The 25,891-nt window shown below is 47.7% G+C and overlaps 2 protein-coding genes across 8 annotated transcripts in view; one reads left to right on the plus strand and one right to left on the minus strand.

The window, feature by feature from the left end:
* NGEF (neuronal guanine nucleotide exchange factor) overlaps nucleotides 1–1,523 on the minus strand; it is a 151,689-nt gene extending 150,166 nt beyond the window's left edge. For all 4 annotated transcript variants that reach the window (XR_011973995.1, XR_011973994.1, XM_072640532.1 and 1 more), the window contains exon 1: nucleotides 1,369–1,523. The gene's annotated coding sequence lies outside the window, so the exon portion shown is untranslated. The remainder of the gene's footprint in view (nucleotides 1–1,368) is intronic.
* A 570-nt stretch (nucleotides 1,524–2,093) lies between these two features.
* The window catches only part of INPP5D (inositol polyphosphate-5-phosphatase D), a 140,235-nt gene continuing 116,437 nt past the window's right edge, over nucleotides 2,094–25,891 (plus strand). The window contains exons 1-2 of one of the 4 annotated variants that reach the window (XM_072640530.1): nucleotides 2,094–2,291; nucleotides 12,286–12,591. In XM_072640530.1, the coding sequence (XP_072496631.1) occupies nucleotides 12,458–12,591 (134 nt within the window). In that variant the 5' untranslated portion in view covers nucleotides 2,094–2,291; nucleotides 12,286–12,457. The remainder of the gene's footprint in view (nucleotides 2,292–12,285; nucleotides 12,592–25,891) is intronic. The other 3 variants (XM_072640528.1, XM_072640526.1, XM_072640529.1) reach the window with 3 other exon arrangements.

Consider the following 25,891-nt stretch of genomic DNA (forward strand, 5'->3'; position numbering starts at 1 on the left):
CAGAAACACGTCATAATTTTGGATCATGAGGGTAACGCAATTATGGGCAGTGGTGCGATCCAAGTTGTAGTCATCTTTGTGGGTGGCTGAGGTCGAGGAAGATGGGGGTTGACAAGGGAGATGAATTAGGAGGCCAGGATGTCTGAAGGGGTGAAAATATGTAAATGAAAGTACTTGCTTATGAGGGCAAGGGTCGTGTGGAAAAGGAGACCAGGTGCCAGTAGAATGTAAGCTAGGGGAGAGGGACAGGAACTGTTTTGTTTTTGTCTTTTATACTCTGCACTCAATGCAGGGCCTGGTATGTAGTAGGTGCTTAATAAGTGTTTATTAAATTGAACGGAACTCGTTGAAGGAAAAAATGGCCTGGAGCCTGGGGGATGACACCCCAAGAAGCTGGATAAAGTAATAATAGAGAAAGGGCATGAACCTCAAAGGAACAGACACCTGGAGCAAGGTGTCTGCCTGATTCTCCAGAGGAAGAGAGGAAGATCTGGTAGTCTGCTAACCACAAAGTGGGGAATGGACCAATTTCCTGCAGCTCCCCGCTCCAGGATCCTGTTAGGATGAAGGGGGCCGTTGGTTTGTTCTCTCTTCAAAGCCAAGAGGAAAAAGGGTCAAGGCAGTGGGGACACTGGGTATCTGATGAGTAGTTCTTTAGGGCTTAGTTCTTTGGTGCCTGTCCTGTGATGGGCACCCCTGCAAGATGGGAGTCATATGGAAGCACACATCATCTGAAGGAGTCTCTCATAGCTTGGAAACCCTAGAACCACAGGTGACCTCACCTCCTTGGGCCTCCTGATCTGAAAAATAAGCGCATCAGATAACACCCCATTGCCCCTTCTACCTCTGGGTCTAGGAGCCTCTGGTCTTTTCCAAGTCTCCAGTCCAGGATAGGGGTAATGGGCCACCAGTCTCAACCTGGGATCATCTCAGATTCTACAAGGTTTCTAGAGCATGTCTAGAAAGGGGAGGTGCTTGGTTGTCAATATAAGCTGATGTGTGGAAATATGTGGGCACTGAGAGCTTCTAGGCCCACAGGTTCTGAAGAGAGAGGACAGGAGAGGAGATGAGAGGAGAGGAGAGGAGAGGAGAGGAAAAGGAGAGAGGACAACGAGCTGGTACTGGTCTCTGAGCAGATTGTGTTCCTGAGGGAATGAGCGCCTGGGCATACTGAGTCATGAATCACAAACTGACAGACTCACTGACCTGAAAGGAAGCTCAGAGACCATTCAGTCCAACCAGTACCTGAACAGGAACATTCTCTCCCACTTTCCAGACAAGCACTTGGAGACCCCCCAGAAGAGAGCCCTCACCCCATTTGAGCCACAGCTCAAATCCTTAGCACCTGTTTCCTTATCTGAAGTCTACCTGGGCTTCCTTAGGGTTCCCCCCATTCCTTCAGGTTCTGTCCTCTGGGGCCAATCAGGATAGTTCAATCTCTTCTTCATTTGGCCATTCTTCAAACCCATGAAGACATCTACCTCTTCCCTCCTGGGTCTTCTTGTCTCCAGGCTAATCCGAGGAAGGGCTGTGGAGGGAAGAAAAGAGCTGTGTATTCAGAGGCAGGCAGTAAAAATCTCAGCTTTGCCACTTCAATCAATCAATGATCACAATCTACAAACATTTATTAAGCACCACTGTGCTTAGGCTGGGGATACAAAATCAGCCCCTGCCCTCAGAAACCTTACATTCTAACGAAGTCTACAAGACAGGTGCCAGAGTAATGACAAGAAGAACCAGCATTTCAGGTTTGCAAAGGTATTACTGATATGATCTCATTTTATCCTCACAACCACTCTGGGAGGTAGGTGCTGTTATTATTCCCATTTTGATGAAGAAACTGAGAGATTAAGAAACTTGCTCAGGGTCACATGGCTAGGAAATGTCTGAGGCTGGATTTGAACTCAGGTCTTCCTGACTCTGGACCCGGGGTTTTATTCCCTTGGGGCGCCCCCTAGTTGCTGCAACAGGTAGTACTGTTTGATCTGGGCCGATTCAGGGAACCGGTGCTGGCCTCAGCATTTCGGGTTGTGCCTGGCGCAAGGTCTTAACGAAAGCTTGTAGAACCGACTTGCCTTGGCCTGGGCAGCTTCTGAACTTTCTCCGGGCTCGAAGTCCTAAGATTCTGCTCGTGGTCAGAAGGGGAACTGGCTAATCCCATCCCAGTCTCCATGGTAACCGTCCGAGAACCAAGTCATGTCCAGAGGCTCAGGCAGAAGGAGCCGTCCCCAGAGGAGGGCGTGGTCCAGTGTCTGTCCCAAAGTCCCGTGATGCTTCCTGAAGGGGACAAGGTAAGGCCGGGCTTTCTGATACTGCTGCTCCTGGGGGTCCTAGGAGGCTCTGTGACCTGGACAGGGCTACCGCAGGGGTTTGAGGACCTGGGTTCAAATGTTGGCTCTGCCCCTCCCAAGCTGATCCATCTCGAGCAAGTGACTTAGAGTCCTTGGGTTTAACATGTGGTGCTGGAAGTGGACCTACTGAATGAGCTTTTACTGGAGGCTGAGGCCCGGAGAAGCTGAATGATCTGGCCCCAGGCCCTCTGACTTCAGGTTCTCCAGGTTTGTTTCCTTCTGGGTAATGAGTGAGGTGGAAGTGGGGGAGGGGGAAGCACTGGGTGGTTTCTAAATCCCTTCCAACAAATTCAGTGAAGGTTTTTTAATGGCCTACTATGTGTCAGGTGCTGTGCTTCCTGCCAGGGATAAGACAAACATGAACAGTCCCTGACTGTAAAGAGTTCTCTCTCTCTCTCTGTCTCTTTCACACACACACACCCACACACACCCACACACCCACACACACATATTAGAGCATAAGGAGAATTGAGGGCAGAGATAACACTAACAAGTGGAGGTATCCCAGAAGGCTCCCTGGAGAAGGCAGCATCTGACAGGAGCCTTGAAGGAAGACAAGGATCCAGAGGGGCTAGGAAAGGAAGGTCTGTCCCCCAAGCCTGGAAGAGGACCCCTGTGAATGTAAGGAGAGGACAGTGCTGAGTTCAGTGGGACAGCTCTGAATTCTCCCATCTACACACACAAGAGGAGGAGGAGGGAGCTTCAGAGCCAGGAGGGAAGCAACCTTTAGAGACCACCTAGTCCAACCTCCTCATTTTACAGTTGAGGAAACTGAGGCCCACAAAAGGGAAGCAGCTGTTCAAGGCCACTGAGGCAGGAAGCATCTGAGGCAGCATTTGACCAGGTCCTCTGACTTCAAGGTCAGAGCTCTTTCCCTTGTTCCAGGAAATGATCCACAGAAGGCCAGTGAACTGGCTAAAGCTACACAGCAGAGCTAGATCTAGAGCCCAGATTTCAATGAGGCCACAAGATCTGCTCTGGTCCCTGCTGGTCACTCTGCTGCTGAGGCTGGGCACCTGCCCATCCTCCCCCTGCCCCAGCCCAGACTAAGAACTGGCCTTGAGCCAGGAGGGATCAATGTTTGTCCTTATCACAGAAGTAAAAGGGCTGTGAGGGTCAGGCAGGGGAAGCCACCAGACGTCCCCCACAGGGCAGGGGAAGGGCAGCCACTGTCTGTCTATTCTGGGAAAGGGAGTCTGAGATAGTGCAGGGGCCAGAAGGCAGCTCTGCAGGAGCTTCCAGTGAGACCTGGCAGGAGATGCAGGAGTCCAGTGGGCACCGTGTGATGCCCGGGGACAGACTTAGCCTTACATGAGAGTTGTTCAGGAGATGACACCCTAGCAATCAGCCATGTGCAAATCTCTCCTGGGAAACGGGAAGTGTCTTGAGTGAGACCCTAGTTCTCCTTGGGGATTAGCACTGTCTTCTTTGTAGCCCTAACACCTGTAGCCCAGTGTCTGTCACAAAACAGGTGCTACCATATGTTTTTCATTCATTCATGCAGAATTGAAGGTAACATTTCATTCCAATAAATTCCATTTGACAGGCACTTTTAAGTACCTGGTACTCTTTGCCAGGGAGCTAGGAGCTAGGCATATCAACACACAAGTCAGATAGGCCCTGCCCTCAGGAAGCTTATACTCCACTATAAAGGGAGGAAAATTCACCACCCTCTTGTCTCCACTTCCCTTGTAGGACTGTCAGTAAAAAGCCCGAAAGCCCAAAGGTAGCTCTTTGGGATGGTGGGGGGAGTGCTCCCGTCTCTCTTTCCCTTCTCTCCCTAGCTCCAGGCATCACTGCCCTCACCTGGACAGGTCTTGAGCAATCCTTATGGAACTGGGCAGCCTGCCTCCTCTCCCTCCTCTGCAGTCTAGCCTTCACCCAGGTGCCAAATTCATAGCCCTAAAGTTCAGGTCTGGTCATTCATGGCCCAACATACAAGGAATCCCCAAAAGGCTCCAGGCACAGCTCCCCTGAGGCAGTTTGGCCAGAAGGTTGGCTCCCCCGTGGGCCCTCCAGGGAGAAAGAAGGATTGAGGGAGGCGAGCATTCCCAGGCTATCAGAAGGATGCTGGCCCTGCCCATTCCCATCTCCCCTCAGACTTCCAGAACTGCTGCCTCCGGGCAGACCCAAGGTCCTTCTCCTTCCAGACTCTGACCCACCACTTCCCGCTCCCCCAAGGTCATCACCTCTCTGACTCAAAAAAAGCCACAGTCTTCCTGCCATTCTGCATCCTCTCATTTCTGGGAGCTGCTGAGCATCCTCCTGCCCTGCGCTTCTCCCTCCCCCATTCATCTTGGCCCAGAATCAAGCCTGTTTTATATGGGGGTATGCTGTACCTCTCAGAGGACAGAGCCAGCGGAGGCTAGAGAAAGGGTGCCTCACTTTGTTAGAACAGTGCTACTTTGGGGTTATTTATATTGATATCTTCTGGTTTTCCATCACCTTCATTCCCAAATATATCCCTTCCCACTCTCTTGTTATCAAAGACTAAAAAAAAGGAGAGGGAAAAAGCAATTCAACGGAACTAACCAACTTGTCAACTAAATTTGGCAGTATATGTAATGTTCCACACCCATAGTCCCCCACCTCTGCAATGAAAAGAGGGAGGCACATTTTCTCATCTCTTAACTGGGGCCAAACCTGATCATTATAATGACAGATTTCCTTTTCTTTCTGTTATTATTTCTTTTTTTTTTTGAAATGACCTACAACTCCTTTCACTCTGACTTCCCAGTCAAAAGTACTCATCCCTTGGCTACCACTGCCCTGGATGTGTTATTTTTCTCTTGGGTGGAGGAGAGTGTGGGTTTGGCTGTATTGTTTTGCCCATGTAGGTTATGAGAGTCCACATGCTTCTGCCTGGATGTAGTTCAAAGGGAGGAAAGAACAGATATCTGTCTAGTCTCCTTCCCCTCCTCTTTTCCAAGGGAGAATTTGATTCTTGCCAGGAGAGAAAGCAGCAAAGTGGGGCCAGAGGCTGCCCCTCTGCCTTTCTCAGAAAGAGGGAACACCAGGCTAGAATGATATCTGTCTTCTCCCTTTAATATTATTAGTTTAGGGGATGTACTTTTTAGATTCAAGCTGAGCTTCTGACTGCCAGCCTTTATTGGAGAGGAAAACCGCCAAGGTATATAACCCACCAAAGGTCAGTTCTTTATTCAAGTCAATAGCAAAACAAAAATCCGAGAAAGTATACACGGAAGAATACAGACCAGACGATAAAGAGAGTGAAGGAGCCCTCTCATTGGGAGTGAGATAATTCATCTCAACAAGGAAAGAGAATCTCAGATCTCACCCAAGGTGCATTTCCCAAAGGTTCTAGTCTGTTAAGCTGGGAAAAGAGACATGATCAAAGGACAGCTCCTCTACTTGTTGGCTTACTCCCAGAGTCTTTCTCCTTCCAAGGATCTGAAGAAAGTCTGGAGTCAGGCAGCTTCTCTCTTGAAGCTAGAAGCAGAACCTTGGAATCTCTCCTGCTTTAGCTCTCACCAACTCTGACCCTCAGCATCAGCCCCCACCAATGAGCACAGTCATGTAATTGACTGTTGGCCCAAGGGATCCATTCTAGTAGAATGTGAACTCTAAGCCCTGTGTGTATTTATTCGGGGATCATCACCAACACCAGCACAGAACAAGTGCTTAGCAAGTGCCATTTCACGCATCCATTTCCATGACCCTTGTCATAGTTTCTCTAGGTCCACTTCCATCACTCTGCCACAGTTCATCTAAGTCTTCCTAGGTTAGTCTGTATTCTTCACGGTCAGGATTTCACCTGGACCAGTGTTATTCCAATATATTATAGACCACAATTTGTTCAGCCATTCTCCAACTCATAGGGTGATTTTGTCTTTACAATGGTCTTGTCTGAATATCCCCTTTCTCCTATCCCAGCCCTGAACCCTCCTTAAAATAAAGAGCAAACAGCTCTGCACAAACCACCAGTAGTAACTCTGCCTGTGAGTGTATACACATTCTGCCCCTGTATTCCCTCACTGCTCCTCCAAGAGAAAAGTGATCTATCGTCTGTTCGTTAGGACTGAGGCTGGTCGTCGCAGTCATTCAGGCTGCAGCTTCCTTTTAAAGCTGCATCTTTTTTCCATTCACATTGTTATAGTCACTGGGTATAGATGGTCCTCCTGGCTCTGATTTCACTCTAATCAGTCACATAGACTGGACAGCAAGTCCCCACCCACCTAGTACAGAGTGAATGTAATAACTAAATAGTAATGGTTTCTCTTTTACCCAGGAACCCTGAGAGTCTTTCCCTCCCAGTTTGATTTTTTTTTTTTTATTAAAGGGGCTGTCCCTTGAGTAACTTAAAGAAACCTATTCATTGAATGGGTGTATCTCACTCAAAGTGAGAATGTGATAAGACCTTAGCCTGAAAGGGTCAGGGTCTCCCATTGCATCCTGGGCCATCTCCAGTCATCCTGATGAATATCAGGCCACTGGATCCAGATTTCTCTGGAGGAGAAAGTGATACTGGTGACCTTGTACAGCCCTCCCTCTCTCAGTCAAAGTCAACTGCAAGTCATGTCATCATCTTGATGTCATGGTCTTATTTGAGAATGAAGGACAAACGCAATCAGTCACATATAAATCTTGCCTCATTTCTTTAAATTCTTCATATTTGTCATATGAATTCAAATCCAGACTCATTTATTAATTTTATTAAGTAACATTTATTAATTTATTAATCTTGGGCAAGTCACTTGAACCTCAGTTTCCCTCAGTTTCTCCACCTGTAAAATGGAGGTAATGGTCTCACATCCCAGCATTGTTGGGAGGCTCAAATGAGGTACCATGCATGGCTCAGCACATATGCCTGGCACATAGTAGGTACTTTATAAATTTTAGCTATTGTTATTGTTGCCCAGTCAGAATGGCCTCCTTCCTTGCTCATCTCTGCTTTGGGCGATCCTTGACTTCCCCCTCCCTCCTCCGCAAGGCCTTTCCTCCTAGCTTCATTGATCTCTCCCTTTTGAAATTAGCTTGAATTTGTTTGCCTGTGTGCTTGTTCTCTCAGCAGACCCGGAGCTCTATGAGGGCAGGGATTGGTCTACTTTTTCATCCCCAGCTCTAAACACAGTGCCTCGCCCATAGTAAGCAATTGATAAATGTCTGTTTTTGAATCGGTGGACAGAGAGGACAGAGCGTTGGATGGGGAGACAGGGAGATCTGAGTTTAAATACTGCCTCAGTCATGTCTTAGCTATGTGACCCAGGGCAAATCACTTCACCTTTGCATGCCTGTTTCCCCTTCTATAAAATTAGGATCATAATTGTACCTACCTCCAGGGTTGCTGGGAGTATCAAATGAGAACATATAAAGCTCTCTGCAAACCTTCAAGTGCTCTATAAATGTTAACTATTGTTGTTACAAGAAGCAGAAATGCAGTAGAGAGCTCTACAGGTCAAAGGCCAGGTGTATTAGGAGTCCATACAGTGACCCTGAAGTTATGTCTCGGGCCAAGGAGGCCTATGTTCTCTCTCAGAGAGGTCCAAAAACCCTGGGCCTCTGTGCCCAGCAGAGGTGGAGCATGGCTGGTTCCTGGAAGGACTGATGGGGCAGGCCCCAGGCCTCTACCAGGTTGATCCATCTGTGCTTTGCATGTCCCAGAGGCAGGAACAGGAAGGAAAGTGGAGGCTAGGCTGGGGGGGATGGGGAGGGTTAGGGGAAGGGTGACTTGCACATTTTAAATGCGGCAGCAGGTGTTTTCCCTATTTTCAGCTCTCCCACGTGTATCCACTCAGCTTTCTCCCCACAAAGCACTTTCCTTTTCCCCAGGATCCTCCTTACTTAGGGGCCTGGGGAAGGTCATCTCCTCCAGGGCAGATCACCTCCATCCTCAGGCCTTGAATGCCTTCCTTCCTCAAGATCCTTGGCAGCAGACAGACCCCTCTCAGTGCCTCAGGTGACCCCCTCCCCCCCAGGCTCCAAGCTGTGGAGACCTCAGGGAAGGAAGCCTCCACACAGGGAGTGCCCCACATTGATGGAAACCTAGCTACCGACCAAAAAACAAATCTTACCCATGGAAAAGTAACACTTGTATATACTAGACATCCAGGGCACAATGGTTATCTTAGCTATAAAATGGATATAATAGGATCGAAGGTTGTTATCATTATTATAGGAGGTGAAGGAACTAGAGATTATTGGAGGCAGAGGCAGCCCCGAATGGGGGACATTGTAGTGCAGGAAAATCTCATGTCTGTGGTTGTTAGTTGTGTCCGACTCTCCATGATCCCCTTTGGGGTTTTCTGGGCAGATATACTGGAGAGGTTTGCCGTTTCCTTCTCCACATCATTTTAAAGGATGAAACTGAGGCAGACACAGTGAAGTGACTTGCCCAGGGTCAGCCAGCTAATAAGTGTCTGGGGCTAGATTTGAACTCAGGAAGAGAAGTCTTTCTGACTCTAGGCCCAGCTCTTCATCCACTCAACCACCCAGCTGCCCACTATCAGAGATCCTGAGTTTGTAAGCCATCTCTCAGAGCCTTAGATTCTTCCTCTGTAAAATGAGGGGGTCAGACTCGGCGACCTCCGCCCCAAGTCCAGCTCAGTGTAGGATGTCTTGGAATAGGGACTGGATGTGCTGAGTTAGACTTTGTCCGGTGCTCTTTGGGCTTTGTCCATGCGTCCTACATGATTGGGGGCATGGCATGAAGGAGCAGTTGAGTGGCTGGAGAGTGATCACTACAAAACAAGGAAATTTGCTTTGGCAGAATGAAAGCTGAAGTGTCCTGTGCTTTCCTGATCTCTAGCCCTAACATTCTGGGTGGGGCAGCTCAGGTCAACAGGTGGAGCCCATTGAAATATAAAGAAATGAAAACCAAGATGTAAAACGAAGCACGTGCTTTGGCAGCCAGAATGTCCTCTGAGGATGCACCAATTTCCTACTCCCAGCTGGCTCTCTGGGCTGGGCTGTTCCTGCATGGATGAGAGATAATGAGATCTCAAACATGACAGGGCCATCTAGGAACATTTCCTGGGGCCTGATTCACTTGCAGGGCTCTTGCAAGGCCAGGGCTCATGGGAGTCTGGGCTCCCAGCTCAGTTGTGACTCAGCAGCTGGGGCACAGAACAAAAAGGAAAGTCAAGGCATCGTGTGAAGGATCTGCCTGTAGGCTCCTTTGTGTCATCAGTCACACGGGAGGGAACTGGGCCTGTGGCCTGGCTCCTGGGCTACTCTGTCCTCTGAGGCTGCCCCAGTAGCTCAAAGGTGCTCCCTATGTCTGGCAGCTACGTTCTTATTACAACAGGATGGCAAGGCTGGAGAACCCAGGTCTAATCTGGAGTCATGTCTGCAGGACTGGTGGACAGAAACTGAGCCTCTCCCCCTCCCTGATCCCCAGGCAGAATGTATTCTCAAATTGTTCCTGAGAACTTTATCAGGATTAATCAGTTAACAAGTATTTATCAAGTGTTTACTCTGTGCCGGATGGAGGGGCTACAAAGACCAAAAGGAAACAACCCTTGACCTCATGGTGCTTACGTTCTATCCTGTAAGGAAGTACAGAGTTTCTACAAGATGAACATGGCATAGTTTGGGGAGGGGCTTGAGCTGAGCCTTGAAGGCCCATATCTACCCTGAGTCAGATAAAAGCAGGGTGAGTCCCCAACCCTTGGCAGTGTGTGTCTGTGTCCAGCCTCTGGAAGAACGGATTTGGCTCCAGCCCCTCCTTCTAAGCCTAGGCTTTTTTCGTATCGAGCAAATCCCTGGAAATCAAATAATAAAGTATGAAATGCCCTCCCGGTCTGCAACATAACTAACGTCTTTCTTGTAATGGAAGAATGATGGAAGATCATTTCATTCTTAGGCTCCTGTGCCAGAAGGGGAATGGATGAAGGAGGGAAGGAGGGAAGGAGGGAGGGAGGGAAGGAGGAAGGGAAGGAAGGAAGGAGGGAAGGAAGGAGGGAAGGAAGGAGGGAGGGAAGGAAGGAAGGAAGGAAGGAAGGAAGGAAGGAAGGAGGTATTAGCCACTTACTATGTGCAAAGCCCTGAGGATACACCAAGTAAGGCCAGTCCCCAGCTGTCTCTCGAGAAGCTGACCTCCTGGAGGAGACCTAGCACATGGCAGAGGACAGACGGAAACGCCCCACGGTCACCAGGGTGGTCGGTCATGCTCCAGGGCCCCAGAGCCAAGGTCTGGAACAGAGGCCTGGGCAGCTCCTTGGTCTTCCCAGCCTGCTTCTTCGAGGCTCTTCTTGTTCATCTGTCAGTCACTTAGCTCTGACTCCCATCAATGCCCGAAGCTCCGCCTCCGCAGGTGTTCTGGCTCGGTTTACACCACCTGAGTGAGGTCTGCTCCTCTCTGAGCAAAGGGCTCCTGTGGCTCTGGACCTACCAGGTGGCCCTTCCCTGACGACTATTGTTTAATTCTCCTTTGTAGTTAGGCCCTAGGGAAGGGTTCTCACCTTTGGAGGCAGATGCCTCCAAGACTCTGCTAGTTTTTCCTGAGGTTCTTGGGATCATTTTCCTACTGCTCCCAGTTCCAGCTCAGGGTTCCTCCAGAAAGCCCCAGGCAGCTGCTGAGAGACACTTCCTTAACAGAAGGGTCCCCAGCCCTCACTTCTAACTGGGTTCAGGTGAGTGGATTTTCTTTTGCCCTATCTGCCTCCTGGGCAGGCAACAGGCCAGCTCCCCCTACCTGCAACTTGCACACACACACGCGCACACACACATATACACACACACACACACACACCCCTCCTCCCTCTTCCTAGGTCCTTTTGACTCCCTGGCCATATGAGTTGTCTTGAATTTTTGATAAGTCTCAAGGAAGTACCCAGACACTAGAAAGGCCTAAGATACGAGTCATCTGCTGGCATTTCTGCCCTCAGAGCAAAGCTGTTACCCTCTTACACTCTGCCATAGAGAGCACATCCAGAACAGGATGCTGAAGGAGAATTAGCCCTGGAGAGATTGAGCCTGGGCTAGAAGAGATGGGACTGGGGGTGAGGAGAGACACGCGAGCTGCCTTCCTGTCTCTGAAGTGGACATTAGATGGTTCTGGCCCCAGAGGACAAGGCTAGAGAACTTTATACAACTTCAGCTTTATGATGCTTCCTAAGAATTAGAGCTGCCCCAAGGTAGACTGAGTGAGCTCCCCTTCCCAGGAGGACCTCTTGTCAGAGGTGTGGCAGAGGACACTCTGGTCAGGCACAGGCTGGACTAAGTGATTTCTGGACTCCTGGGCTGCTCAGAGATCCTGCATCCTCCTGTAGAATGTAAGGTCCTTGTGGGCAGCCACATTTTTTTTCTTGTTATCCCTAGTGCCAAGCATACATTTGGGTGCTTGGTGAATGTTGAAATGATGACTCTTACCTTCACTAGCCTGTGGAGAGCTTGGCTCATAGGCCAGGTAAGAGGGGGCACTTCCAGTTCCCTCTTTTTGTGTGAACCTTATGAGTAGGCACAGAATCAAACTGTCAGTATGGTGAAGTGACCTGTTCAACCAGATGGCAAGCACAGGGAAATTTCTGGGCCACTAGGAGATGCCTGTTATTGGATGGAGAAAGATGTGAAGAACTGAGTGATGGAGTAGGGTGGAGCCTCAAAAGAGGCTTGGGAAGGAGGCTAACCCCTCTCTGTCTCTCCCTCTTTCTTTCTATCAGTCTTTCTCTTTCTGTCTCTTTTTCTCTTTGTTTCTCTTTGTCTGTTTCTATCTCTCTGTCTCTGTCTCTCTGTTTGTCTCTGTCTCTGTCCTTATCTCTGTCTCTTGTCTCTGTCTCTCTCTGTGTCTCTGTCTCTCTCTGTGTCTCTGTTTCTCTCTCTGTCTCTGTGTCTCTGTCTCTGTGTCTCTGTCTCTGTCTCTGTCTCTCTCTCTCTCTCTCTCTCTCTCTCTCTCTCTCTCTCTCTCTCTCTCTCTCTCTCTCTCAGTTTCTGCAATGAGGAAGTCCTCCACAGCTCAATTTCCTTTCCCTCTCAGAGCGTCTGAAACAGGAAGTCAAGGCAGAGAGAGCCGCAGCTGCACTGGGGACAGTGGCCTGACTGTTTCAGGGGCTTCTCTTACCCATTGACTGGCGACTCTTTGCCTAGTGTGGCCTTGGGGGTGAGTGGGCAGGGCTCAGCCCCGCAGCCACTCTCCTGAAGTAGCAGCCATGGTCCACTGCTGGAATCATGGGAATATCACCCGTTCGAAGGCCGAGGAGCTGCTCTCCAAGACTGGGAAAGACGGGAGCTTCCTTGTGAGGGCCAGCGAGTCCATCTCCCGAGCATACGCTCTCTGCGTCTTGTAAGTATAAGTGTCCTCTTCCCCATCGGGTCTGCCTGAGCCTTGCCCTCTCTTCACCATGTGCACATCCCTCATCCTGAGCCTTGGTTTCATGGACAGCCCTGGGCCGAGGAGAGCAGAGTCCTCAATTCGCACCCACCGGACCCCAGCAGAGTCTCTGTCCCCCTCAGTGCCTCAGTTTCCTCATCTGTAAAGCAAGGGGGCTAGATGAGCTCTGAATCTATGATCCTGTGTGCTGGATTCAAATCCTAATTTGGTGACTTGTTGGGAAAGACTCTTTTCTACTTGGTAAAGTGAGACTAACATTAAATGATGGCGTGCAAGGTCCCTCTCAGCTCTGATCTACATTCCCCCCCAACAACACAAGAAAGACAGGTTCAATCTGGGGCTCCAAGAAGGTGGGATTTTCTTGTTGTGTGACCCTTTGCAGCTGGGGATCAGCCCAGTCTCATTTGTTCCCCAGAGGTATGGGCATTCTGCTTGGTTGAAACTTTTCCTTCGGAACCGAGGTTCACTTGGGCAGACTCTCTAGGGCTGGAGGGTAGAAGGCCATTGAAAGTTAGCGGTCTCGCGGATGATGTCTGGCTTCCTTTAGAGGCTGAAGGGGCAAGCTTTTGTGGTGGGTGGACCTCTTCTAGAGAGGCCCTAGCTCTGATCTTAGGCAGAGTAGATGTGAAGAGTCCAGGAGACCTCAAAAAGCTACTTCCCCAAGGCAGAAATTTTGTGGGTTGTGTGTGTTTGTGTGTGTGTGTGTGTGTGTGTGTGTGTGTTTAAAAAAGAAAGGCCTAGTTCTAAAATCAGGCCTGAGATTATGGGATAAGAATCTATACTTTCTTGGAACCAGGGTCCTTCAGTTAACAGTCAAGGAAGATTGTTTGGATCCGTAAAAAAAAATGGCTTTAAAGACATTTTAAAATGACATTTTTGATGTCAAGGTCAAAAGAAGTCAAATGTACCTACAACCCCCTTGCCCCTCAACCTGGCCTGTTTCTCCTCCTTTACCCCCCTGTTCTGTCCCCCTTCCTGTCCCCTCCCCCCAAAAAACCCTTGCCACCTGCTGCCAAGCTGCCAATATTCCTGCCAAGTGCTCTGTGTACCCCCTTCCCTCTTGTGGGTAACCAGAGTCTGTAAACTGGTCTGGGCACTGAAACACAAGCTCCAAAGAAGGGTGTGCCCACCTGAAATGGCCTGCAGGGATCCTATGTTCCACAATATGCAAAAGAGGAGACCCATGGAATTTGTGTTCTGCTGGGATGGCCCTCATGGGGGGATAGGAGCAAGAGGGGGAAGGCAGAAAGGGTAACTGTGCAGAAGCCATGCTGGAGAGACTTAGGGGAAAGGAGGGATCTTGGGAGGCAAGAGGGGAAGTCCAGCATGGGGGGAGAGAGAGAGAGGCAGAGAGAGAGAGAAAGAGAGAGAGGGAAGGGGGGAGCATCTGAGAGTCTGTAAGTGTCCCGGATGCCAATCTCTTTAAAGTGAGGAGGGTGAGGGTAGTAAGATATATTATGTTGGGTGGTAAAGTTCACTTAAGAGGAAGCCAGATGGAGACGGACAGAGATAGAGGAGTTCTGCACACGTCCCAGCAGGGAATGATGTACAAGGTGCGGGGGTGGGTTTGTCGTGTAGAATTTGCATTAGGCCAGGTAGTCCTTGCCACTGTGGCCTCTGATTGGCAGTCTGTCCTGGCATGTCTATGAGAAGGTCACCGGGCCAACAGCTTCATCTTGGAGCCTGATGCCCGACTCAAAGTCAGCACTTAATAAATAAATCTTATTGACCAATCAATCAATCAACCTGGCCATAGAAAAGAAATGAACTTGGAGAGCCCTAGGCTCACCCAGAGACTCACTCCTGTGGAAGTCAATCAAATAATTGACAGAAAAGGAGAGATGTGCCTATATCTGTAGAGCTGTGTGGAGCAAATGCATGTTTGGATCCATGATTCTGAGCTAGGAGGTCCCTAGAAAGCCATGGAACCCAACCCCCTCATTTTAGTGAGGAGGAACCAAGGCTTGGGGAGGTCATAGCATCCTAGATTTGGAGTGAGGGGGGAAGGCAGACATCAGATGTCACTGAGCCCAGCCTACAGATGAGGAAACAGGTTGAGGTGGATTGATTTCCCCACATGGATTTGACTGGACAGTTCTTTACCCCATCCCCATCTTCCCCCCAAAAGATGACCATTCAATAACTCAAGTCAATAAATGTTTACTGAGTGTGGTAGGCAGAGGTCTCAGACTAGATATGTACACACATGTATAGGATAGATATGTATACACATAAATGTATAAAGAGTTTTGTTTTTTTGGGGGGGGATTAGGCACCTTCTTCTGTTTTGGTATTACATGGCAAGTGGGGTATGTTGTTGAATTTGAAATTCAGGAATACTGTTGATCCTGGTCTTGGTCTACTATTACTAAGGGTGTGACCCCGTTACCTCTTCTGTAAAATGTACCAGAGGACTCTCTACACTCTCCCCAGTCTGCATCTCTGATCCTTTCTTCAGACCCTTTGTTGGGTGGTCAGGTACAAAAACAAAATTGAGACAATGCTTGCCCTTGAAAGACTCCTATTTTACAGGGAGGGAATTGAAATGGGAAGAGAGAACACCCAGCACAGAGAAGAATCAGGGAAGGCTTCAGAGAGGAGGCGGCACCCCTAAATCTAGAAGAGAGGGGTTTGAAAAAGAGAGAATGGTGGTTCAGTGGAGGAGGTCCAGATGCAGGCATCTGCTAGAGTAGGAGCCTGCCAGTGAGAGATGGAATTTAAGTTTCTGTGTCCACCAGGGATCATTGGGGCTGGAATAAATGGACCTTTGCCCAGGCTGTGCCCTGTGCTGGGAGTGCCTTTCTCCTTACATCTAGAGTCTCTAGCTCCCTCTGAGATTCATTAAAGGATCTACAAGAATCCTTTCCTATCTTCCTCAGTTTGAGTCTTTTCTTTTAAAATTATCGTGTACTTATGCCCCAGTAGAATGCAAGTTCCTTCCCCCCAGCCTTTTCTCTTCTTTATCTCCAGGGTCTAACACAAAGCCTTGCACATTGTAGGTGCTTAACAAATGTCTGTTGACTTAAATTGGATGTAGGGAACGAATGATAAATGAGGTTGGAGAGGTTGGAAGTTATTGGACTGTGGGAGGCCTGAAATGCCAGGCTGAGGGATGGATATTTTACCCTAGAGCCAAGAGGGATGTCTGAGGTCAGAGTGATATAATCAGAACTGTGACTTAGAAAAATTATGTTAGCCATGGTATTGGAGAACTGGAAATGTGGCGGTCAGTTGGGAGGCTCCCGGGGCAGTCTGGGGGGAAAAAGATGAAGACTCACACAAGGGAGGTGCCTGGAGGAGTGGAAAGAAGGGATGGATGGGAGAGATGCTATGGAAATGGTGAGTGGAATCATTTCTAGTTTGGGAGTGAATGGTGTGATGGGTAAAGAAACAGAGAAAGGACAAATCAGCCACTTGACCTGAGAACTGAGGAGTAAAATTGGAGGTTTGGGCCCCTGGGACTGCTGGAGTCTGGGGTGGCCAAGCCAGCTGACTGGGAAGATGGCTCTGCCCTGGACAGAAACAACAACAAGAAGGAAGCGTGACCTAAGAAACAGGGGAAGCTCGAGTTCTGTTTTGAACATGTTAGGTTGAAGATACCGAGGGGGACTTCAGGGGGAGAGTCCAGCAGGCATTTGGTGACTTGGTACTGGACCTGGGAAAGAATTAGAGCTCAGTATGTAGATCTGGGACTTCTCTCCGTAACAAAGTCATCCCAGGGATCTGGATCCACCAGCTTCCATTTGAATGGAGAACAGGCGGTAGATTTAAGCTTCCTACTTATCTGAAGCTTTCTGTTGCTCGTTCATTCACTCGTTGTCATTCCTACATCCACCAGTGCAGAAGTTACTTCATTTTTTCATCTATAAAGTCTTTCATTCATTCAACCATAAGTTTCTAGCTACTGTGTTCAAGGCCTTGGGCTAGGGGCCCATGGGGAAACAAAGATGAATGAGACACTGCTTCCTGTCGTTAGAGAGCTTACAGGCCCAGGAGGAGGATAGAACATGTACATAAATAGCTCTGATAAGAGGCCAAGGGGCAGGTTGTCTCATCAGATAGTGAGCTCCCCATCCTTGGAGGTTTCCCAATGGACAAGTTGAATCACCACAGGATTATGGAAGAAGAGATTCCTTTACAGTAGTGGATTGGACTGGGTAGTCTCTGAGGTTCATCCCAGCTCAGAGAGTCTATGACCTGAGATTCTACCTTATGGGGGCTCAGCATGAATCAACAGCACCCAACAGCCAAGAAATCCAATGGGATCTTGGCCTGTGTTAAGAGGAACATGGCTTCCAAGAATGATGCAGGGGGTGGATTGTCCCACTGTCCTCTGGCCTCATTAGACCTCCCCTGGAGAACTGAGCTCCACCCAGGGTCAGGCAGTTTAAGGGCAGGGATAAGCTGGAAAGCAACCAGAAGAGGGTGGCCTTGCATCCATGTGGTAGGAAATGTTTGGCCTCAGAGGGGTGGGACAGGAGAGCTGAATTCAAGGATCTGCAGGAATTTAGGCTTAGAAGAGGTGTTTGAATTGTCTTACATTTCCGTAAATGACAGAAGCAGGAGTAATGAGGAGATTTACAAAGAAGACAATCTGAACATAGCTGATATTAACAGCTAACATTTCTACAGCACCTATTATGTGCCAGATTATCTCGTTTGATCCCCAAAGGAGGTAGGGGCTATTTATTTTCCCCATCTTATAGATGAGGAAACGGAGGCAGACTAAGGTTAAGTGACTTGCCCAGGGTCACCCAGCTAATAAGCATCTGAGGTCAAATTTGAACTGGGTCTTCTGATTCTAGCCCAGTGCTCTATCCACTATGCCGCCTTGCTCCTTAATTTAGGAGTGAAGTCAGAAAGTGCTTCCTGCCAAGGAGAGCAATGGAAGAGAAGTGGGAAGGAAGAGCAGCCTCCTGTCTCTGGAGGTCTCCAAGCAGAGCCTGGGTGAAAACTTGCCAAGAATGTTGCAGAGAGGCTTCTTGGTTGGGCATGGGTGAGACAAGATGGTGGCTGCTGCAGCCCCATCCAGCTCTGACATTGGAAATATCTCTAGAATTGTCTTCTCCTTTGAGGCTGGAGTCAGCTACTCTCTGTGGGATGGACCCGCATGAGCCTAGGACAGAGGAATAGGTGAGACACGTGCTCAGTTCGGAATGTGGGTGCAGGTGCTCCCTTGTCGGACAAGTATCTTTGGGGAGAGCTGCCTCAAGGCAATATGAGGGAATTGAGGCTGGATGAGTTCTGGGCTTTTGCCCAGGGTCCCTTCCCACACTCTCCCCTCAAAAAAGAAATCTTTCCAAAGGCAAAATAGACTCCACTTCAGACGTTTTGTTTCTTTTTAAATTTAAATTTTATTCTGACCTTAACAAATGCCAAATAAAATGAACATTTTCACATACACAAAGGAAGAGAAAAAGCAGGTTTTACATGAAACTGCAGGTTTCTAATCTGTACAACTCATTTTTTCCTTTCAAGTCCTTAACACATTCAACCTGTACCTTTCAAAGCTATCCTGCTTGTCTACGATTTCTGCTGACCTGCCAGCTGTTCTCTTCTGTACATTTTTAAAAAATGCTTTGATCAGTCTCTTTCTTCTTTTCCTTTTTTGGGGGCAATCCTATCACTAGTTCCCCTCTTTCCTCCCTATACTGAAGAAAAAAGAGAAAGGAAAAGGAAAAGACAACCCTGGTAGCAAGAAAATAATCATGCCAAACCAATCCCACATTAGCCGCTCCCCAAAATGTGGATTTCATTCTACAGCCTGAGTTCATCACTTCTCTTTCAGTAGATAAATAGAATGCTTTATCACTACTTTTAAGATGTGTTTTGCAGCAATATACCAATCTACTTTGTTATTTTTTAATTGATCCAAGTATTTTATTTTTAATAGAATTTTATTTTGCTAATTGCATGTAAAGATAATTTTCAGCATCCAGTTTTTGAAAGATGTTGAGTTTCAAATTTTTCTCCTTTTCTCCATTCCCTCGCTCTTCCCCAAGATAGCAAGCAATCTGATATAGGTTATACATGTATATTCACATAAAACAATTTTACATTAGTCAGGTTGTGAAAAGAATTTTTAAAAAAATTATTGAAATTTGTTATATCTCCTTCTTTCCAAATATGTGTATGTATGTATGTGTATATATATATATATATAATATATAATATACATGTGACCTTTCCACAGAGAACTGTCTCTTATAATTAAGAATAAAAAGGGAAGGAGTTGGGGGGTGGAAATTCATCAAAGCTAATCAAATTAATCTGACCATAAATGCGATGTTCCAGACCCAAAGTCTCCCACCTCTGGAAAGAAGGGAGTGAGATACATCTTTCCTTCTTCCTCAGGGCCAAGTCCCTCTCATCATACCTCCTCCAGTTTTCAGTTGTTGTTGAGGTGTATGATGTCTTTTATTCTTCTGGTTTTGCTGTGCCATCTTCATGTGAGTCTTCCTAGGCTTCTCTGAATTCTTTAGACTTATCATCTCTTACAGTGCTCACATCCCCCAACTTTGTTTAGTCATCCCCCAGTCATGCTGACCAATGCTGTCACTTCTTTTTGCATATGTCTCCCAAATAGAGTAACTCCTCCCAAAGACCTAAAGGGGTCTTCTCTAGGGACACCCCTCCTTAGGGGAGTCAGCTCCGCCCTCCATCTTGATTCCATTTGTAAAGAGGATGCCCCCTCAACAGAAAGAGACAAGACATCTGGAGCTGGGACCTGAGGACTAGATGGCTTCTAGAGTCCCTTTCAGCTCCAGGTCTGTGACTCAATGGCTCAAGTGTGAGCAACAGCCAACACTCGCATGCTGCTTTTAAGGCGTATTATAAGGTACTTTGCAGATATCGGCAGCATATATTACTTACACATTTATACACATTTGTATTTTATATTACATGTGTATTGAATACACATGTAATACAGACATCAGTGTCCCACTCCCTTCTGACACTTCGGGGTTTGGAGCGGGATGACCCGCATTCACATCCTGTGTCTTCCATTAAGTAGCTATGTAACCTTGGGCAAGTCACAATGAATTACAATGATAGCCACCAACATTTATATGACTCCTACTGTGTACCAGGAAAATATTTCAATTGATCCTTACAACAACCCTGGGAGGTAGGTGTTATTATTATCCCCATTTTATTGACGAGGAAACTGAGGCTGAACAGAGGTTAAGTGACTTTCCCAGGGTCATGCAGCTAGGAAATGTCTGAGGCTGACCTCTTGGAGTGCCTGTTTCCTTATACATTAGAGATAAGAATATTTGTATTGCCTCCCTCCCAGGGTTTGGTATAAGGTACCAACTTCTCTGTTTGGTGTTTTAAATCCTTCACAGTTTGGCACCAATCTCTCTTTCTAACCTGGGGATTCTTAATCTTTTCTGTGTCATGGACCCATTAAGTAGCCAGTCTGGTGAACCCTGTGCACCTCTTCTTAAAATCACTTTTTTAAATAATTGAAGGAGGTTCTAAACTTCAGTTAGTGAAAAGATGCACCTTTCTGCCCCCATCCAAGTTCAAGGGTTCCCTGAAATCTATCCATGATGAGAACGCCTGCTCTAAGCTCAGTTTCCACCACTCCCCTCTACCCATGCTTTGTTTTAAGCTAACTGGCCTGTTGCTGTCTCTGTCATCCCCAACCTCCATTCCTTTGTACTATTGCCCAGGCTGCCAGGCCTTGAATGCCCTCCCCTCCCATCTCTGCCTCCTGGAATCCCCAGGTTCCCATTTCACCTCTGCAATGAAAGCCTCATCCCAGCCCTCTGAGCTCTCTCTGTCTCTCTCTCTCTCTTTCTCTCTCTGTCTCTCTCTCACCCAGAAAGCTGCTGTTCTCAGCCAAAAAAGACCGAGGCTGTTCTCACCTCTCCCTCATTTACATATCTGCAGGAGGAAATGTCACAAGACCATCACATGGAAAGATAAAAAGAAAACTGACGTCCCTCTCCCCCCCTCTCTCCCTCCCCCTCCCCCTTCTTCTCCCCCTCCCCCTCCCCTTCCCTCTTCCCCTCCCCCTCCCCCTCTCTCTCCCTCCCCTGGCTGGGTTTGCCTTGGTCTGTTCAGCTATGTGGGCCCTGAGAGGCTGAGGAGATGCAGGGAGGGCTTGTCTCCCTTTTAGATGGAAGGCAGGAAGGTTCCGCTGCTCTCCCATGACTCAGCAGGGAGCCTTGGGTCAGAGCTGAAGATGGGAGCTGCAGGGGCTGGATTCCAGTCCCGCCAGGGCCTTTTGTCACTCCATCTCTGTCCAATGCCATTTCCTCCTCCTCAGATGAACTAGTTGGTGTTACACACACACACACACACACACACATGCACGCATGTACGCACATTCACACACACACATGCACATACACACACTTATACACACATACGTTCACACTCACACATGCACGCTCATACTCATATACACACACATAAACACACACACGTGTGCACATGTGCTTCCTCCCCCATATATAATATGTTCTCTATGGCTGTGATATGACTGCTTCTCACAATATTTTTTCCCAGATGAGAAGTTCAACATCAGGAAATCTAGATCTCATGGCTAGATCAAACCACAAGCCTTTATTCAGCTCCTACTGTGTGCTAGGCATCGTGCCAGCGACAGAGGCCAAAATGAGACAGACTCCTCCAGGAGCTTACATTGTATCAGGTTGAACATGATGCATATATTCAATGCCCCCTATGCACCAGGCCTTGTGCTAGAAGGGTAGGACTATAGAGATGTACTCAGTAACAATCACTGTCCTTAAGGGGCTTCCATTCTGCTGAGGTTAGGGGGGACACAGTCATAGATCTCAAGCAAGCAAAAAACATGTATTAAACACCTTCTGTGTGCCACCTCTGGGAACTGGGCATACATAGACAAAATCTAGCAAAATCTCTCCATTCATAAGAGGGGGAAAGTGTGTTTGCATGGGGATATAAATAAACAAGGTCCAGAAGAATGTAAGGGCAGGCACTGGCAATGGGAAGATGAGGAAATTCTTCATGGAGAAGGCAGTATTCAGCTGAGCTGTTAGGGCAGCCAGCAATTCTGAGAGGCAAAGGAGAGGAGAAAAGGAATTCCAGGCAAAGGTCACAGCCAGTGCAAAGGTTGGAGATGGGAGATACAGCATTGTGTATGAGGAACAGTACAGATACCTGTTTGGCTGCACCCTGCATGCTATAGAACTCTGGACTTGGAGTCTGGATCTCAGATCCAGCTCAGATGGAAGCTGGCTGTGTGACTTCTCAGGACTAGCCAGTTAAGACTGAAAACTAAGAAAAGTGCCAACCAGAATTGGTGGGGGGAGTTTCCCCATTTGGGAATTCTCTGTGCTCCTGAAATCCCTGGTCTGGTCCCCTTTCTTGGGCACATCTGGTCGTCAGCTTCAGTGACCCGGGTTTCTTTCTTCCTCTCCCCCCTCCCTCCTCCCCCAATGCCCCACCTCGGGTGTGGTGCTTTTCCTGGTGAACTTGAAAGCGCTTATAGAAATGTCTGTGATGATGACGATGCAGAGCAGACTTGACTTCCTCGATGTGGGAGGTGGGAAGAGAAGCCCCTGCCCGGCACTCTCCCCTTGAAAGAATCTACTGGTGTCTGTACAGCTCCTGTGACTAGTCCCCCCAACAGGGACCACACCACGTTGACTTTGTCAGCATTACCGTGTTCAGTACTGACAATAAATAAAACAGCCCTGGCTTTTGTTTATGTGGGGCTTTATAATGGGGGACCAGGTGAGATCCTGGGTGCTTCACCTGCTCCCTGTGTGGTCACTAGCTGGCCTCTTCACAATGTGAACCTCAGTTTCCCCATTTGTAAAATGGAAATTAAAGGACCATAGACTCAGAACTGGAAGGGATGACAGAAGCCATTAGTCCAGCCCCTTCACTTTACAGATGAAACCGTGATTGAGGAGTGAGGTGACATGGCCCAGGACACACAGGGAGTAAGTGACAGACCCCAAGTCCTAGGCCCAGCACCCTCTCCCCTACTCCACGCTGACGTCATAGACCATCCCCACCTGGCAGCCTTCTCTGAAGAGCTCCCTGAAGGTCTTCAAGCAAAGATTGGAAGAACACTTGTTGTTCTGTCCAGGTCAGACCAACTGCTTCCTGAGGTCCCTTCCTCCACTAGATCCGTGTTCCTAACAGGCTCTCATTCAATTCATTCATTCAACAAGCCCATGTCAGGCCCCATTCTGTGCCAGGAAACCCATTCCCTCAAGAGGCTAACTAGCATTCTATTGGTTCTCTCAACAAGCCAAGGTGATGGGCCAGCTGTTCTGATAAAAGCTAAATGGTCACTGCCCACGGGGGGCTTACCCTGTAATGCCTTCTGTGCAAATGGAATGGAAGCAGACAAAAGAGGCAGAGAATTAAACAGCCAATTTAATCGTGTCCTCCCAGATCCTGGAGCTTGGGTTGGATCCTAGAGGCAATACGGAGCAGTTAGAGGAGCAATATGATCTGGGATGCTGTCAGAATGTCCCTTTGGCAGCTGTGTGGAGAATAGATAGGAGCAGAGAAACTGGGTGCTGGAACCAGAGTCAGGGAGATCTGAGTTCAAATCCTGCCTCAAACACTTACTAGATGTGTGACCTTGGCAAGTCACTTAACCCTATGTTTGCCTCAGTTTTCCCCTCTGTAAAACAGGGATAATAATAGCTCCAATTCTTAAGGTTGTTATGAGGACCAAATGAGATGATGTTTAAAGTAAAGCACTTTGCAAACTTTAAGGACTGGCTATTATTATTATTTATTAATGTTATTAGATAGACATCAGGCATCCCTAGATTCTACTGAGCTTGGCTGAAGTTCCCTTTGAGTGTGGTGCAGTGGAAAGAATGCTGGCCTTGCAGTCAGAAAGGTCAGGGTTCAGACACCATCTCCTTCTTCAGTATTTCCCTCTGTGAAATGGGGGTAACAGTTGTACCCACCAGTAAGGGGGACGTGAGGATCAAATGGGTTAAAATGTGTAAATGGCTTTGCCAGACTCAGAACATTTTTGGTGCACCAACGTGGGCTGTGATTATTCCTGCCATGATGGTGGTGACTGTATCTGCTCTACCCATTCTTGTGATTGTTTTCTGAACTGCCCAGCCCCCGCTGTGGGCGTGGTGTTTTTCCTTTTGCCAACAAGCCCACTGAGGTGGAGACCCAGGGCTGTCAGATTGAGCATGTTAAGCCTCTGCTTCATCAGCTCTCACACTATGACCACCAGCATCTTTTTCAGGAGGTGTGTCAGGCAGCCTGGGTCTTGGGTAGAGTCAGGAAAGCCTGAATTCAAATTTTACCTCTCACAGTTCCTAGTTGCATGACTGCAGGCAAGTGACTAAACTGTCTGAGCTTTGGCAAAATCCAAAGACTTATCTACCGAGTTACGGTGAGTCGCAATCTCTGTTGATGGATGGAAGTTTCTATGTTGAAGAACTCATAGGCCTTTAATAGTATTCATACTAGAAAGCAACTGGCATACTCATCCAAAGTTACCTGTCTGCGGGTACGTTGTCTGTTCCCATTCAGATACTCCAAGTGAACTGTGATGCCATCAACGTCAACATTTCCCACATCGAAGATCATGATCCATCCATGACTTCCCATCCTGTACCTCTCTTATCTAAGTTAGAACTGAGGTGGAAAGGAAGGGGCAGGAGAGGGAGGGATGAGGAGATCTGCCCAACATGCTGGGGCCTTTCACAATTTCTCTTGACTTTATTGTTGGGGGTGTAAGCTCAGTTCCATGTGGACAGTCTCAGGCGGGTAAAGGTGAGGACTTCTAAACCTTAGAGTTCTCATGAGGCCCCCCAGGGAACATCAGGGAATTGAGGTGTGAGACCGAGCTATCTCGTCTTCCCGTGGGAAACGTGATGGGAGAGAGCATCCCCGCCCTTGAGATTGGCCCGGGTCTGAGCACACCTATTGTTATCTAACAGGCACGGTATTCAGGTGCAAACTATGCGGCAGGAGAGCTTAAGTAGGGTCAGGAAAGCCTGAAGGCGCTCTTAGGCTGAGGGGCCCTTAGAGGACAAAAGGCCCCTCTTCCCTCTTCCTCTCTTCTTTCTTCCCTCTCCCCTCTCTCCCCACTTCCACTTCCACTTTCATTCTCCTATTGTAAGATCTTTGCCTCCTTGGGAGATTCCCCTCTCTCCTAAGGAAGAGTTCCCCCTGCACATGTAACCAAGACCCTGAATAAAGCCTAACCCTTGTTCGACTCTGGAAAGTCTCTTCTCTCATACGTTTATCCGGTTTGGCCAGCCGAAGACCTGCGATAGGTAAGGTAAGACTCAGGTAGCCCTCAGGCCTCTAGGCCTGGCACTTTATGAAGATACTAGGGGAGCATCTGGGCTCTTCAATGATAACCCTACTACCACCACTGTCCTGTCCACATGACCAGCCCATTTTCTTCCTAATTGAATTTAAATTTTCTCTGTAGCTCCTCATTTATATATTATAGTCTACTAGCACATGCCATAAGCCTCTTCATTGCTTTCTGAGTTTACCCTGTTTCTAACACTGGACTTAAAACTGAGTTCACTTAACTGGGTCTTGGTTTCCTCATCTGTAAAATGAGGGAGGGTAGATTTTATTTCCTCTCAGGTCCTTTCCAACCATAAATCTATGATCCCATGAGCACAAAACAAGGAGGAAGGCATGCTTCAGCAAGTTTGGATATACATTTCCCTTTCCCTTGACCTTATTACAAAATGTCTCTCTCTTCAACAACCAATTCCTATTCATCAGTGAGAAGTTACAAATGAGTCATCTGTGTGATGTCAGTGATGCATTGTACCCTGTGTATATTTATCACGTTTATTTTGATTCAGATTTTTGTCTACTCTTGTGGGGTAAGCCATTGGAAGCTATAAAATACAGTTCATTCTACCTTTCCATTGCTTCTAAGGTAATTTTTTTAAAAAAAATCGCGAAATTGTCCAAAATCATCTAAGCTGATTTTGTTTCTATTTTTGTTTTGTGTCTTTTTTTAAAATTCAAGTAGCAGCAAGTATTGTTTTTAAGAAAAAAATGTACCTGATTTAGGTATAAAGATTGATACCTTGAATAAACTGCAGAAGCAAGGAATAGTGTATTTATCAGATTTATGGAGAAGGGAAGAATTTTTTACTAAAGAAGAGACAGAAAGCATTATGAAATGCAAGATAGATAATTTTTATTACATTAAACTGAGAAGCTTTTGCATAACCAAACCCAATGCAACCAAAATTCGGAGGGATGTAGTAAATTGGGAAAGAATTTT

The sequence above is a fragment of the Notamacropus eugenii genome, chromosome 2, assembly GCF_028372415.1.
Source record: "Notamacropus eugenii isolate mMacEug1 chromosome 2, mMacEug1.pri_v2, whole genome shotgun sequence".
NCBI classification, from domain to species: Eukaryota; Metazoa; Chordata; class Mammalia; order Diprotodontia; family Macropodidae; genus Notamacropus; species Notamacropus eugenii.